At 37.3% G+C, this 15,181-nt stretch overlaps 1 protein-coding gene across 1 annotated transcript in view; it reads left to right on the top strand.

The window, feature by feature from the left end:
• Positions 1-15,181, top strand: part of sspo (SCO-spondin) — a 149,044-nt gene that overhangs the window by 74,871 nt on the left and 58,992 nt on the right. The window contains 10 exon segments of the mRNA XM_051682192.1: positions 3,592-3,762; positions 4,008-4,260; positions 7,063-7,109; positions 7,265-7,435; positions 8,806-8,940; positions 10,680-10,822; positions 10,911-11,005; positions 11,152-11,201; positions 11,287-11,457; positions 14,829-15,079. Coding sequence (XP_051538152.1) covers positions 3,592-3,762; positions 4,008-4,260; positions 7,063-7,109; positions 7,265-7,435; positions 8,806-8,940; positions 10,680-10,822; positions 10,911-11,005; positions 11,152-11,201; positions 11,287-11,457; positions 14,829-15,079 — 1,487 coding nt within the window.

Raw genomic sequence — 15,181 nt, 5'->3', positions numbered from 1 at the left:
TCCTGGGCTGTTCGGTCATTTTTGACCGATTTCAGTTTTTTTTTTTTTTTTTTTTTTTTTTTATCAAAATGGTTTCCTCAATCTGAGTAGTACAAGACTTTGGGACTTTCCCTACACAATCTGAATGTACAAAAAGTAAAAATTGGACATGATTAGTTGAGTCTAAGTGGTCATTAAAAAAAACCAGACACCGTTGCTGTTTGCAGTCAAAACTGACCAACCATTGCAAATGAATGGGAGAGACCGTAACACAGAGCATTTTTCTTTTTTATTTGTCAAACACAATCAATAAATCAGCCACAATGCAGAACACAAACACTCACAGAAATAAAGAGGTAGGACTAAAAAACATCCAGAGTGAAACACACACACACACACACACACACACACACATATACACACAAATTAATTGGTGAGACTATAACACAGAGCAACTTGTTAAAATTTAAATCAATCAATAATACACCCACAATGCAGAACATGCACACACACACACACACACACACACACACACACACACACACACACACACATGAATGGGTGAGAGTAACACAGCCAGAAGACAGAATGCAGAACAAAGACACATACACACACAAACAAAAACACACACACAGATCAAAGAGCAAAAAAACTGATCTGAAGTATGAGTCTGACTCCAATGTATACTACCGGTCCAAAGTTTTGAAACACTTGACTGAAATGTTTCTCATGATCTTAAAAATCTTTTGATCTGAAGGCGTATGCTTAAATGTTTGAAATTAGTTTTGTAGACAAAAATATAATAGTGCCACCATATTAATTTATTTCATTATAAAAAAAAAAAAAAAAAAAAAATGTTTTTGAAATTGATGACTTGGACCAAATAATAAAGAAAAGCAGCCAATAAGTGCCCAACATAGATGGGAACTCCTTCAGTACTGTTTAAAAATCATCCCAGGGTGATACCTCAACAAGTTGGTTGAGAAAATGTCAAGAGTTCATGTCTGCAAAATCTAGACAAAGGGTGACTACTTTGTAGATGCTCAAATATAACACAGTTTTGATTTATTTTGCATAATTCCCATAGTTCCATTTATGTTATTCCATAGTTTTGATGACTTTACTATTATTCTAAAACATGAAAACAAATTATAATAAAGAATGAGTGTTTCAAAACTTTTGACCGGTAGTTTATATGCTTAAGCCAAGCGTACACTACGGGACTTGCAGTTGGCGCTCTGCGACTCACAGTCTGGTTTTTCATTGTGCTGGTGCAAACACTTCAGGACAGTAGTGTATTACCTACATGACCATTCGTCCCCGACTGAGACCATGTGTACACCTGATATTAAGATGAGTTTTGGCTGATCCGATCACAAATGTACAAACGAGACATATCACCGTTACACCTGGTCGTCTCTTTTGACCATTTGTGTTCGGATTTTGAGGAGTCTCTGATTTCATCAATCATTACATCTGTGTTTTACTAAATGATAATAAAGTGCAAAAAATTAAAAGACAAGAAAGAAAGCCCTAAAAACCAGAGCACAGTTTCTCTTAATATTCCCAAACATGACGTTTAAAGCAGAATTCGGAGTTATTTTAGTGCAGTACCTGTAACTGAGCTTCTAGTGTGTGTACTGCTCATTTCTGTATCCCTATTCTGCATGTTCATGCATTCACTTTTTTAATTTTCCAGTTGTACACATTTCCCTTTAAATCTGCACGTAACCGGTGAAAAACCAGCAGTTTCAGACGCCCTTAGCATCGTCCCGTTTCAAACAGATTGTCAAAAATGCATCTTAAAATGAATATAATGAATTTAATTCATAAACTCGCACAGTTTATTCTTGATAATGTCAAAACATTTTTATTATTTTTGTCTCCTGCTACTGAATACCTTGCTCTCCTCTTTCAATAAACATGAAAGAATGGCTCGCTCCCATTTTTACACATATTTGTGTTTGGGGAAAAAACCCCAGCTGAAAATAATAAAGACAGCACGTAGGGAGATGTGGATGAATTATATATTTTATAATAATTTTTTGTCTCTAGCTACCCAAATCTTGCTCTCCTCTTTCAACAAACATGAAAGAATGGCTCACACCCATTTTGCTATTTGCAAAAGGATACATTTAAGAAAATCAGTTGAAAATAATAAAGACTGTGGGTAGGGAGATGTGGGTGAAGTTTCATTCATATTCTAATTATGTTTTGTCTTCTTAGGTATGGGAGCAGCACCTTCCAGACAAAACACCATCTTTCTGTTATGAAAACAAAGAAACTTAAATACACTAATTGACTTTAATGAGTTATTGAATTTTAAAATGTGAAATTGGCAACAAAATGCTTATTCTGGGTCTTCTCTTTGTAACACCATGGTCAGGTTTAGCTGTAAACATAATGTGACATTATTGCAAAAAGTGACATTTCAAAATGAGTAATAGTTTGATAAATGTCTAAATATAAGTTACTACCATACTGTTTCTGGTCAAAAATGACCATGAACAGCCAAGGGGTCGGCCTTTATTAAACAGCCTAGGAGCGGTAAAGAGGCCATATAATGTAAACGAATAAATCTGGATATTTTTTTAGATACATTTTGTTAGATAAAAGAGCTTGATGTACTGTGAAAACTGTAACTTTCAGAACTGAAAACTCCCTCCCTAGTTCTAAAAGATCATATTAAACTGAAGCTGCAAAAATGGTGAAAACTATAAGCTGGAATGGGACGTTATATACAATGAGACGATAACAAATGTGCCAACCACTATATGGTTTACTATTCTGTTCATACTATGGTGCATATATCCAAATGGCTATCAGACCTATACATTTACATACCTATTAAGTCTTCTTCAGTCAGACCCGCCTTGACGAAGAGAGGCTAGCCAATCATAACTCATCTTTTTGTCCCCAATTTGGAATGCCCAATTCCCAATGCACTCTAAGTCCTCGTGGTGGTGTAGTGACTCGCCTCAATCCGGGTGGCGGAGGATGAATCTCAGTTGCCTCCATGTCTGAGACCATCAGTCCGTGCATCTTATCACGTGGCTTGTTGAGCGCATTACCGCGGAGACATAGCGCGTGCGGAGGCTTCACGCTATTCTCCGCGGCATCCACGCACAACTCACCACACGCCCCACCGAGAGTGAGAACCACATTATAGCAACCACAAGGAGGTTACCCCATGAGACTCTACCCTCCCTAGCAACTGGGCCAATTTGGTTGCTTAGGAGACCTGACTGGAGTCACTCAGCATGCCCTGGATTTGAACTCACGACTCCAGAGGTGGTAGTCAGCGTCTTTACTCGCTGAGCTACCCAGGCCCCCATAACTCGTCTTTTAAATATCGAACTCTTAAAGTTACAGTACTGTATGTTTAGAAAAACTGCCCGTTTAATTGTAAAAGTCAGAGAGAGGGTGGAAAATGATTATACAAAATTATGACTGTTTTTGATGCATGAAATCTTCACTGACACTATAATTTGCATTAAAACATTCTACGTCTGTAACTCTTTATCAAAGATGCTGTATGCAGGAATTTTTTTAGACAGTATTACTGCTGTGTTTAACTAACTCTAATGTTGAATATCTCTCTCATGTGTGTAGTTAACGGGGGCTGGTCGTCCTGGTCGAGCTGGTCTGATTGTTCATCTGACTGTGACTCTGGCGTTCAGACGAGAGAGCGTTTCTGCAGCTCTCCTCCACCGCTGTATGGAGGGCTCAGCTGTCCCGGGCCTCATATACAGACGCGAGACTGTAACGTCCAGCCCTGCTCAGGTAACACAATTTCACACATCAGCTTAAATTAATATTACGCAACATTTAGACCAAAAATCAGAAAAATAAATGCAGTCTGACATTTTGCCTTGAGATACTTTGTTGTTTTGTTATAACTAATTATGCTCCACAGAACTATGTAAATACTATGTAAATATCTAGGTATATAAATATGGCTATCATTTTAATATATTGAAATGCATAGATATTATTAAAAAAAACTGGAGTGTGTGTTTGTGTTGCAGGTGTGTGTCCAGAGGGCATGAGCTTCCTGTCTAATCAGCAGTGTCGGGCTCAGGGTGGCGCATGCCCGCGTGTGTGTCTAGATGCCATGGCAGATGTTGAGTGTGCTACAGAGTGTTACGATGGCTGTTACTGTTCACCTGGTCATTATCTCTTCAATAACACATGTGTGCCTCTGGACCGCTGCCCATGTTACCATAAGGGGGCGCTGTATATGCAGGGAGACAGTGTGCCCTACGACCTCTGTAACAACTGGTAACTTTTTTTTTCATCAAGACTTTAGGTTATAATATATGAATGTACAGATATAAGGGAAATTATATATTTTTATATATTTAAGTGGTCACCATATTTGTAAATTTCTTGATCACTAATATTGTAATGAATAGGGCTGGGGAAAAAAAAAAAATCGATTTTGCAATTAATCGTGTTCTTCATTAGAATGATGTCTATATTCATTTATAAAATCGCAGATCCATATTATGCCCTATAACAGTCGTGCTCATTACGTCGATCACGATCGACCAGACGATTGCAAGACAGTCAATGGTCGTTCTTGTTAACAGGTCAAAAGGGAAAGAGACTACACAAATAATGAGATTCTTAAAGATTATATTTGGGGGGCCTGGGTAGCTCAGCGAGTAAAGACGCTGACTATCACACCTGGAGTCTCAAGTTCAAATCCAGGGTGTGCTGAGTGACTCCAGTCAGGTCTCCTAAGCAACCAAATTGACCCGGTTGCTAGGGAGGGTAGAGTCACATGGGGTCACGTCCTCGTGGTCGCTATAATGTGGTTCTCGCTCTCGGTGGGGTGTGTGGTGAGTTGTGCGTGGATGCCGCAGAGAATAGCGTGAAGCCTCCACACGCGCTACGTCTCCGTGGTAACACGCTCAACAAGCCACGTGATAAGATGCGCGGATTGACAGTCTCAGACGCGGAGGCAACTGAGATTCGTACTCCGCCACCCGGATTGAGGCGAGTCACTACACCACCACGAGGACTTAGAGCGCATTGGGAATTGGGCATTCCAAATTGGGGAGAAAAGGGGAGAAAAAAAAAAAGATGATATTTTTATTTCCTAATTTTGGCTCCCACGTGCTGTTTAACTTACTGTCAGGCAGAGTTATTATAGTTTTGAATTTGTTTTTTATGGTAACACTTTACAATAAGGTTCCATTTGTTAATATTAATTAATGCATTCATTGACACAAACTAACAAGAAATAATGATATTTTACATTACTTATGAATCTTAGTTTAATCTTAAATTAATCTTAAGTATTCATTATTTGTTCATGTAAGTTCATACTGAATAAACTAATGTTAACATATACAACGTTTTATGTTAAAACAATTATAAGTACATGTAGAAATTAACAATAACTAAGAATTGTTCACTGTTAGTTCATAACACTAACAAATACAACCTTATTGTAAAGTGTTACAGTTTTTATTTCAATTTTATTTTCAATTAGTTGTTTCAATTTGGTTTAGTTTTTGTTATTTTATGGGGGGATTTTCCCCCTTTTTTTCACCCAATTTGGAATGCCCAATTCCCAGTGCACTTTTAAGTCCTCGTGGAGGTGTAGTGATATGCCTCAATCTGGGTGGCGGAGGATGAATCCCAGTTGCCTCCGCATCTGAGACCATCAACTTGTGCATCTTATCACATGGCTTGTTGAACGTGTTGCCACGGAGACATAGCGCGTGTGGAGGCTTCACACCATCCACCGCAGCATCTGCACTCAACTCACCACACACCCCACCAAGAACAAACCACATTATGGCGACCACGAAGAGGTTACCCCGTGTGACTCTACCCTCCCTAGCAACCAGGCCAATTTGGTTGCTTAGGAGACCTGGCTGGAGTCACTCAGCACGCCCTGGATTCAAACTAGCGAACTAGTGAACTCCAGGGGTGATAGCCAGCGTATTTTACCACTGAGCTACCCAGGCCCCTAGTTTTCATTAATTTAAATATTTTGGCTGTTTGATTTAATTAGTTTTATTTTTTTTTCCATGTTTCCTAGTGTCAGTTTAGTTTTATTTTATTTTATTTTATTTTAGTTTTAGTATTTTATGGCTGCCAAAGACGAAAAGCTTACTGAAATCATTTAAATGGGTTTACGTCGTTCATCTTGTGTTATCGCTATCTAATTTTATTATTAAAAGGCATTGTATCTTTAATGAAGGCTGATTTTATAATAATCCATGTTTTTAAAATGTTTATTTATTCAAGGTAATTTTTTCTTTTATTTCAGTTAGTTTTGGAGTTATAAAAAAGTATTTTAGTTCAAATAAAAAATTATCCAACCATGTTAGTTTTTATTTTTATTTCCGTTAACGAAAATGTTTTTATTTAGTTATCTTTTAGTTTTCGTTAACGAAGTAACACTGCTTACAGGCGACTCTTTGTGCACGTGAAAGTTGTGGTAAAGCGGATTTGCACCTTAATGGTAAAATACACTATAAAATACTTATAGTATTTTAATTCCCGTCTTGGTACGGTATTAATGTAAATATAGTCATTAATATTTAAAGTCAATGTAAACAGTAGGACTAAGAAACAGATTTGTATCAAATTATCGGACTTTAAGTGTAAATGCTGCCTAATAGATTTGCCACTGTCTAATATGTAGATAATATTAATCAAACAACAAAAACAGTAGTTTTATGTTACATTTCATTGCTTTTTTACTCTAATGTCTACTTGAATACTTATTATTGCTGTTAAAAACTTCAAGCACTGTTTTCGTCATTTGTGTCTTTGTTCTGTTCACTTGAATAATTAAAATAGTCAAATTGCTTTCAAATGAAAGTAAATCGAATCAAATCGAAATAGGAATCGAATCGAGAGCTTGTGAATCAGAATCAAAACAAATCGGGAATTCTGTATCCATACCCATCCCGACAGTATATTTAAATACTTCAAAAGTCACTTAAATTGGCCTATGGTGTTTTTCAAAGTAAAATTGTTCCATATAGTCTCTAAATGAGTATGAGCTCATAAAAAACTAAAAATGTTGATTAATTAAATGTTTCATGTGTTTGCTCACAGCACTTGTATTAACGGAGAGATGACGTGTGGAACAGCGCCCTGCCCTGGTCAGTACAACACATCACATCCTCCAGTGTGATTAATATATTCTGTATTCTTCCCCTATTAGAATCTCTCCTCAACCTGTTGTAGCTGTTTTATTCTGTTCATCTGTATCACTTTCATTATACATTTTCTTAAAAGTTTTCTCTCATTTCTGCAGTGGATTGTGGGTGGAGTGAATGGACGGCCTGGAGCGCGTGCAGTAGGACATGTGATGTGGGCATCAGGCGGCGCTATCGCTCAGGAACCAATCCAGCGGCAGCTTTTGGTGGCCGCGCCTGTGAGGGCGACCGCCTTGAACTGGACACATGTAGCATTAAACCCTGTTTCGGTAATGACATCATGTGTAAATGACAACAAATATTATTTAAATATTAATTCATGCTGCCTTCGAAGATGCCTCTTTTTTTTTTGGCCCAGAAAGAAATGTTTATATATTATGAATAGATTGCAATATTCTTATGAAACTGAAAACTCCCATCCGTTATGACTTTTTTCTTTTTTTGAACACAGAATGAGATGTTTTTCAATACAACGGCAGCGAATAGTGACTCATTTTAAAGCTTAGAAAATGACCCAAAAGTGTCATAAAAGTAGTTAATGCGACTCATGCATTATATTCTAAGTCTTCTGAAGGCATACGATACATTTTTGAAATTTTGGTGAGAAACAAGCTGAAACTTAAGTCGTTTTTCAGGGAAAACCTTGACATCCGTTGCACATTTGTGAGTGCATGAGAGAAGCTTGCTCACAGTGGCACGTGTGTTCTCACAAGATCTTGCGTTGTTTAGCGCTAGAAGTCAACCGATTGTGGATTTTACTAATACATAAACCAAGGTGGTGGAAAAGGCTGATAACCGATTAATCGACTGATAGTTTTTAAAATCAATTTATCGAATGTAAAAAAATATATATATCTTAGTCTTTCCTTGCTGTAACAGGCAAAGACATAGGGGCTAACAACAGTTAAGAAATTAGTAAAATCCCAGATGCATGTTTGTTGTGCAACCAAAATCCCAATAATAACCAGGAAAAAAATGAAGATTTGGTGCACAACGCAGGACTTTCGAATATAAACAAGCCCGAAATACACTGGGGACTCTTATTTTGAAATGTTTGTGCTTCCATCTCACACAAACACACAAGAGAAACAAAACATGCACTCTTAAAATCATCTATAATGTATTACAATAGAATCACAATAAAGTAAACATTGTCATATGGGCTAATAAATACTGTTTCAGCAGTAATTAATCAACAGATCATCATTTTACATTAATAATTGTGAATTAGTCCATATACAGTGATGATGACAGTGTTGTGGCTCTGTTTCAATATGTAAATATTCACCAAATTAAGCTTTTTGTAGCTCATCAGATGAGCCAAAGAGGAACATGGAGAAATATACAGTATAAACAAAAAACATTATCGGCAACTATCTGCGTCGATTTTTTTGCCGATAACTGATAGTTCCAAAAAGCAGCTATCAGCGCTGATTAATCGGTAAAACGATATATCGGTCGACCACTATTTATCGTTAATTGCAATGTAAATTACTACATTTAAAATTTTGGGCTTACTTTTCCTTTTTATTTAATATTTGTCATAGATATAGAATAAAGATTACATTTTTTGCCTATATACTGTATGTAAGTATAGAGTTGTAGTAGTCAGTAATGTGGAATTGTTTTCTGTGTTCAGGAATGAAGGAGCCGTGGAGTCAGTGGTCCAAGTGTTCAGTTCCCTGTGGAGGTGGATACAGGAACAGAACCAGAGGACCAGTCAGACTACACGGAACCCCACAGCAGTTCAGCGCCTGTAACCTGCAGCCCTGCGGTGAGTCGAGAATTCAACACTGTCACTTTCTTGTTTCTTTGATGTCACTGCAATTTTCGACTCTTATCAGTTCTGTTCCAAAACCTTGTGAGCGGCATCGCTGTATGTTGCCTATGTAGCGGGCTACCTAATTAGGCAGCATCCTAACTGTCATAGAACCTTATAAGTGACCGATTTGGAGCACATGATATTGGCAACAATTCTGAGTGACATACAACTAGCACCCACCACGGGAGACTCGACTGGCAATTGATTCCAACATGTTAGTTGGTAGTTGGTGGTACACTGGTAAATACTCTAATAAGAACTAGATAGGTAAAGTTTTTCAAGACAATCTTTGATGCTGGCTTGATAAAGCCTTGTCTGAAAGTTTAAACTAGGTTTAAAAGTATGAAGTTTGATGGTTATATAGACATTACAGTACTGTAAGACAAACTGCCATAGATTCATAAACCGTCAGAGAGATGGAGAGAGAGAGAGAGAGTGAGAGAGAGAGAGAGAGAGAGAGAGAGAGAGCAACTTAAAGCAGATTAAAGGCCTTTTATGGGTTTGTTTGTATTTGAATTTTTCACAGATGTAGTTTGAATTAACAAGCAGTCCATTGGCCCATTTGAACATACCATCATTAGTCAATATAGTCAAATAATCAGTGGGTTTTTTCTGATTTTTGGTCATCCGCTGTGTGAAAACCATAAGTCTGATCAGTTAGCAGGGATGCAAACTCCTCACCTTTCCATGAAATTTGCTGTTTTGTAACCAAAATTGGTCACTTTTGTGATTCGTGCAGATACAATGAGTTTTTGTTTTGTCTCCAGCGTGATTGATTACAGCAGCGGCCAATCGCGTGCTTGGCTACAGCAGCACTTGCACAGTGATTCTGCATCTGACAGGAATGGAGCGTGGAGGGCTCTGAAGCGGCGCTCATGAAACTTCTCATTTTAAAAACAAACTGAAGCGGCGTGTTGTTCGTTCACTTCGGCATCAGCAAGGAGAAAAAGTGGCGATACAATATAAACACATACAATATTATTTATGAATAATTTGAGTCTTTTTTATTTTATTTGGGGGCTTCTCTGAAAGACGAGACCAATTTTTTGCAAATAGTCCACAGTATATTTGAATGGGTGAATGGCTTTTAAATTTGAGTGTGAAAAATTGGGCTGCAGCCCAAAAATGCACCAGAAGTTTCAGGGGTTAAACACTATTAAGACTCATGGTAGATTTCGGTCATGAACAACTTGTGATGATTCAGTGACTCACTCACAGCACATAAGACGCTCATTTGTCATCACTTAGTGGAATCTCTAGAAGCGGTCACTGAACTAATCAGTAAATGAAACTGAACAAATTCATGAAACAGAAGAAAGATACACTTAAATATTGTGTAATAGCTGGAATTGGTGTTTTTAGTTTATTCTTTAAAAACATATCCCCGGAAACATGTTCATGGACCAGTGATTGCCTTTTCGCCCCTCATGAGTTTGCATCCCTGAGTTAAAAAAGACATAGCACACTATTCCAGAACAGTCTGAAGGTCTGTGCCAAGTTTATTGGATATTGCTTGAAATCTCTAGGAGTTAGCATTAGAAAGTTTGGGCTCTGTTTAGGTTTTTTTCTTCTTCTTCTCATGCATACTGGGATTGAGTGAAAGCATCATTCAGATGCCTACCATTTGCACTAGGCTTCTCATAGGGAGTGAGATTTTGGAGCTAAACTAACATATCTCTCTCTCACAGCAGGAAATGGAAGCTCTTGTTCAAATGGTCAGGAGTGGAGCACGTGTGTGAGAGACGAGCTGTTGTGTTCTGATTTGGGGATTGATTCCCAGAGAGATGCCAACTGCCACCCTGGGTGCCAATGCCCTGAGGGGTCAGCCCTACAGGTGTGTTTGGAGTTTATTTTTTACTGATTATCTGTCTCCGAATAGAAGTCTGTTAGTGTAGATCTGTTTTTTGATGTGTGTATATTAGGATGGCGAGTGTGCACCTCTGCCGCACTGCCGCTGTCACGTAGATGGCGAACAACACAAACCCGGAACCACCGTCACCAAAGACTGCAACAACTGGTAACAACAATGTGACGTTTGATACTGTATGAGTCCACATAAACTTTTTACTCAAATTACATGATAATACAGTTTGTAATGAAAGACTTTAGATAGGTGAGAGATGTTTTGTGCTTCTGATATCTCAGTGTTCTTTATTCTCACAGTACATGTGAATCGGGGAAACTCGTCAACTGCACGAGTGTCGAATGCAACGGTAAGAAGTTTAAAATCAAACTCCTGTATATAACACACTCTCTGTAATCTCTTCATGTGTGACTCACTCTCTCTCTGTGTTCCAGTGGATGGTGGCTGGTCATCGTGGACACCGTGGAGTGTTTGCTCTGTGTCGTGCGATGCTGGTCTGCAGTCTCGCTATCGGTTCTGTTCAAACCCGGAGCGGTCAGGGAATGGACTCCCATGTCTCGGGCCCGATCGAGAGGACAGAGTCTGTGCTTCAACGTCATGTAGCAGTGAGTAATGTTCAGTGCCTAATAAAGTTGCTTACAAAAAACTTGACGGCTCGTTTAACGGATAGGAATGCGTAAGATCCATTTTTAGGGTGTGAGGTGAATCAGATTTCTAAAAGCACAATTGGACCCAAATGTTCTCATTAAAACTCCCCAAATTTTCACATTACAATGAAACTATACCTGGGCAAAATAGCTAGAATATTATATCTTAAAGGAATATTCCAGGTTCAATACAAGTTAAGCTGAATCAACAGCATTTGTGGCATAATGTTGATTACCACAAAAATCTATTTTGACTCGTCCCTTGTTTTCTTTAAAAAAGAAAAAATCTGGGTTACAGTGAGACACTTGCAATGGAAGTGAATGAGGCCAATCCGTAAAGGTTAAAATACTCACTGTTTCAAAAGTATGAAGATGTAAACAATATGTGTGTAAAAATTATTTTAGTGTAATAAAATCACTTACTAACATATATAAATTTATATCCAATTTTACAACCTTTTTGCCATGTTGACATAATGCTGAAAACCCTAAAACCCTGAAATGACTGTAAAAACATGATTTACAGCTCAAATAATACACACATTTTTACCCATTATACTCTACGGATTTGCCGGTGAGTCTAAAGGGGGCGCTATTTTGCGAAAAAATTTTATGCTTAAAATGTTAAAGTATGGGGGTCCTGGGTAGCTCAGTAGTAAATTACGCTGGCTACCACCCCTGGAGTTCGCTAGCTCGATAGTTCGAATCCCAGGGCGTGCTGAGTGACTCCAGCCAGGTCTCCTAAGCAACCAAATTGGCCCGGTTGCTAGGGAGGGTAGAGTCACATGGAGTAACCTCCTCGTGGTCGCCATAAGGTGGTTCGTTCTCAGTGGGGCGCGTGGTGAGTTGAGCACAGATGCCGCGGTGGTCCACATACGCTATGTTTCTGTGGCAACACGCTCAACAAGTCACTACACGACCATGAGGACTTAAAAGCACATTGGGAACTGGGTTTTCCAAATTGGGTGAAAAACAAACAAAAAAAAACCTTTAAATATAATAGGCATATGAGGTATCATTAGAAAGCTTAAAATCTGAATTTTTCAGATATAACCATCACTTCTGTATTATGTTACTTAAAATAACAAAATAAGGCCTCAAAACATTAGCATTGAAAATTAGCACCCCCTAGAGGTAATGTGGTAAAAATACTATTTAAATCAAAGTAAAAGTCCTTCTCATAGCACCTAAATGGACAAATCATATATCAAATGAAAGCACTCTCTCTTAGAAATGTGACTGTATAGTTAATTTTGTTGCCCTAATACCACAGTTCAAAAGATTTTCAAAAGAATCACAAAGTGAAATATGATTTCTGTAAGTCATCAAATACAAACGTCTCTTTTATTCTCCGATAACTGCTGCTGTAAGCCCCAAATAGCTTAACTTTATATATGCTTTTACCTTAGGGAGTTTTCATATGTCTGTGAGCTTGCTTGGCTGAATGATCCAATGTTATATCTTAGAACAAAATCTTAGAACAAAATATGTCATCCATAAGGAAAAGCTTGCAAAACAAATCATCAGAAATATATGTTTTTAACATAAAATGTTATATATCATTGCAAAGGGGAGGATCTCAGCTTTCTAAAGACACCTTGATTGAGCTTCTAGTCCACTCAGAGGCCGAGATATTCAATGAAACAATGAGGGTGGTGCTTGAACGGAAAATTAGACTGAATGTCTATGGACGAGCACATCTGTGAGGGCTAAAATGCGTTAGAGCGCCACCTACATTTCAGATCTGTATATTGTGATGGAATATAATAGAGAAAATAATATTTTTTCTAGTGCTTGCTGCCATCTAGTGGAATAAAATTAGACTTTTCTAAGTGAGGTAGAGTGAACAGAACCAGAATTACATGTTTACAAATGTAGGGGAAAAAATCATAAGATGAATAATTGGTGTCTTTTAGTTTATTTGGGCAGTTCTCTGAAAAAATAAATAGACCAAGTTTTTGCAATTAGTCCACAGTATGTGTGAAATGTGAGTTTTTAAATTTGAGTGTGGAAAAATTGCCGTCTTTTATAAAATTATAATCTTCACATTTCTGCCTTTTAACCCTCAAAAGGTTAATAAAGAAAAGGAGGTACGAGTCAAAATTAACTTTTGTGGTATTCAACATTGTACCACAAATGCCGTCGATTGAGCTGTCAGACTTTTGACAATATTCAATATACAGGAATATCTCAATATTTATACATTTGTACTTAAATGGTTTAATAAGGTGATAACTGTTAGAACGTAAGAACTTTAATACAGTAAAAATCCTTAAAATTAAAATAGAAATAAAAAATCAAGACATTCACATTTCCATCATATTTTCTCTAAATGAACATAAGATTGAGACTAAATCACTTTCATTATACAGTAATTCAACAACACATAATAAACAGCAATACTTGCCTCCATAAGTTTTTACTAAAACATTTGGTAACGCCATATTTATAATATGTTGTAAAGGCATTATACATGCATTATAACTTATCAAAAGTAATTGAAACCACAAATATAATACATACCTATTCATAGTCATACCTTAATAGTATAATGAATTATAAGATGACCAACATAACATTTTATCTGCAGAATTTATCATGTATTATATATTAGGTATGCTTAAAGTTAGGTAACAAAAGCAATCCATTAGATATTTTGTAACTATAGTCTTCAAGGTATTACTAGGAATAGGGAATAACCAGTATTTTTATGTATTATAACTGTAGTTACAATAATTTATGAGAAGTTATAACCTATTATAAGGTGTATTATGAAACGTTAAGAATGCATTATAATCAAACTTACCAACTCTAACATCCGTAAGCAATAAGAGGCTGTGCGTTACAATATATATATATTTTTTTAAGTTTATGGGTGGAGTTGGGCACAATGTGAACCAGAGTACCTAAAACACCCTTATGGTAAAATCACTATAACACACAACTGTTGTAGCATATAGTTTTTATGATATGTTGTCGACAGCAGTATGTTAAGACACCATTGTTCAGTTGATAGTTACATTTTTTGTGAATAATTACCACTAAAACCATTTTTTCTCTGTATTCTTTTTATGGCTGTCAATCAACATTCAGTTGAACTGTGTATAGATCAGCTGTTTTACAACCACTTTAAACATGGTTCATCCATTTTATAAAGTTAAATTTCATTTATAATTTCTGTTTTAACATGAGAAATCCCTTTATATGTTTTCTCTGATTTCTGCAAGAGAATTATGCTAAAAGATTTCTGCATTGGGCTTAGACGAACAACGAGAATTGCACGAAAACTCCCCTGACTCTTAGATTGGTATGTCCCATTGTGTTTGCAGGGGATGGAGGCTGGAGTGAATGGACTTCCTGGACAGACTGTACCAAGTCATGTGGCGGGGGTGTTCAGAGCCGCAGGAGGGAGTGTGATCGGCCTGTTAAAGGGGGAGATGGAGATTACTGTGAAGGACTGGCAACTGAACTCATCGCCTGTAACACGCACCACTGTCCAGTGTCTCCGTGTTCACATGTTCCGGGAAGCGTGTTTAGTGCCTGTGGACCTTCATGTCCAAGATCATGTGATGACCTGACTGTGAGTAAAAGAAGAACGCAACCAAAACCGCATCAGACATTACATTTCAGACAAAAATTAAACTAAATTCTCATTTAGTATTTTCGATTTCTTCATTGTATA

This window comes from Myxocyprinus asiaticus, chromosome 41, assembly GCF_019703515.2.
Source record: "Myxocyprinus asiaticus isolate MX2 ecotype Aquarium Trade chromosome 41, UBuf_Myxa_2, whole genome shotgun sequence".
Classification (NCBI taxonomy): Eukaryota; Metazoa; Chordata; class Actinopteri; order Cypriniformes; family Catostomidae; genus Myxocyprinus; species Myxocyprinus asiaticus.
Note: the sequence above shows the minus strand (reverse complement) of the source record. Positions and strands in the feature narration are given on the sequence as shown.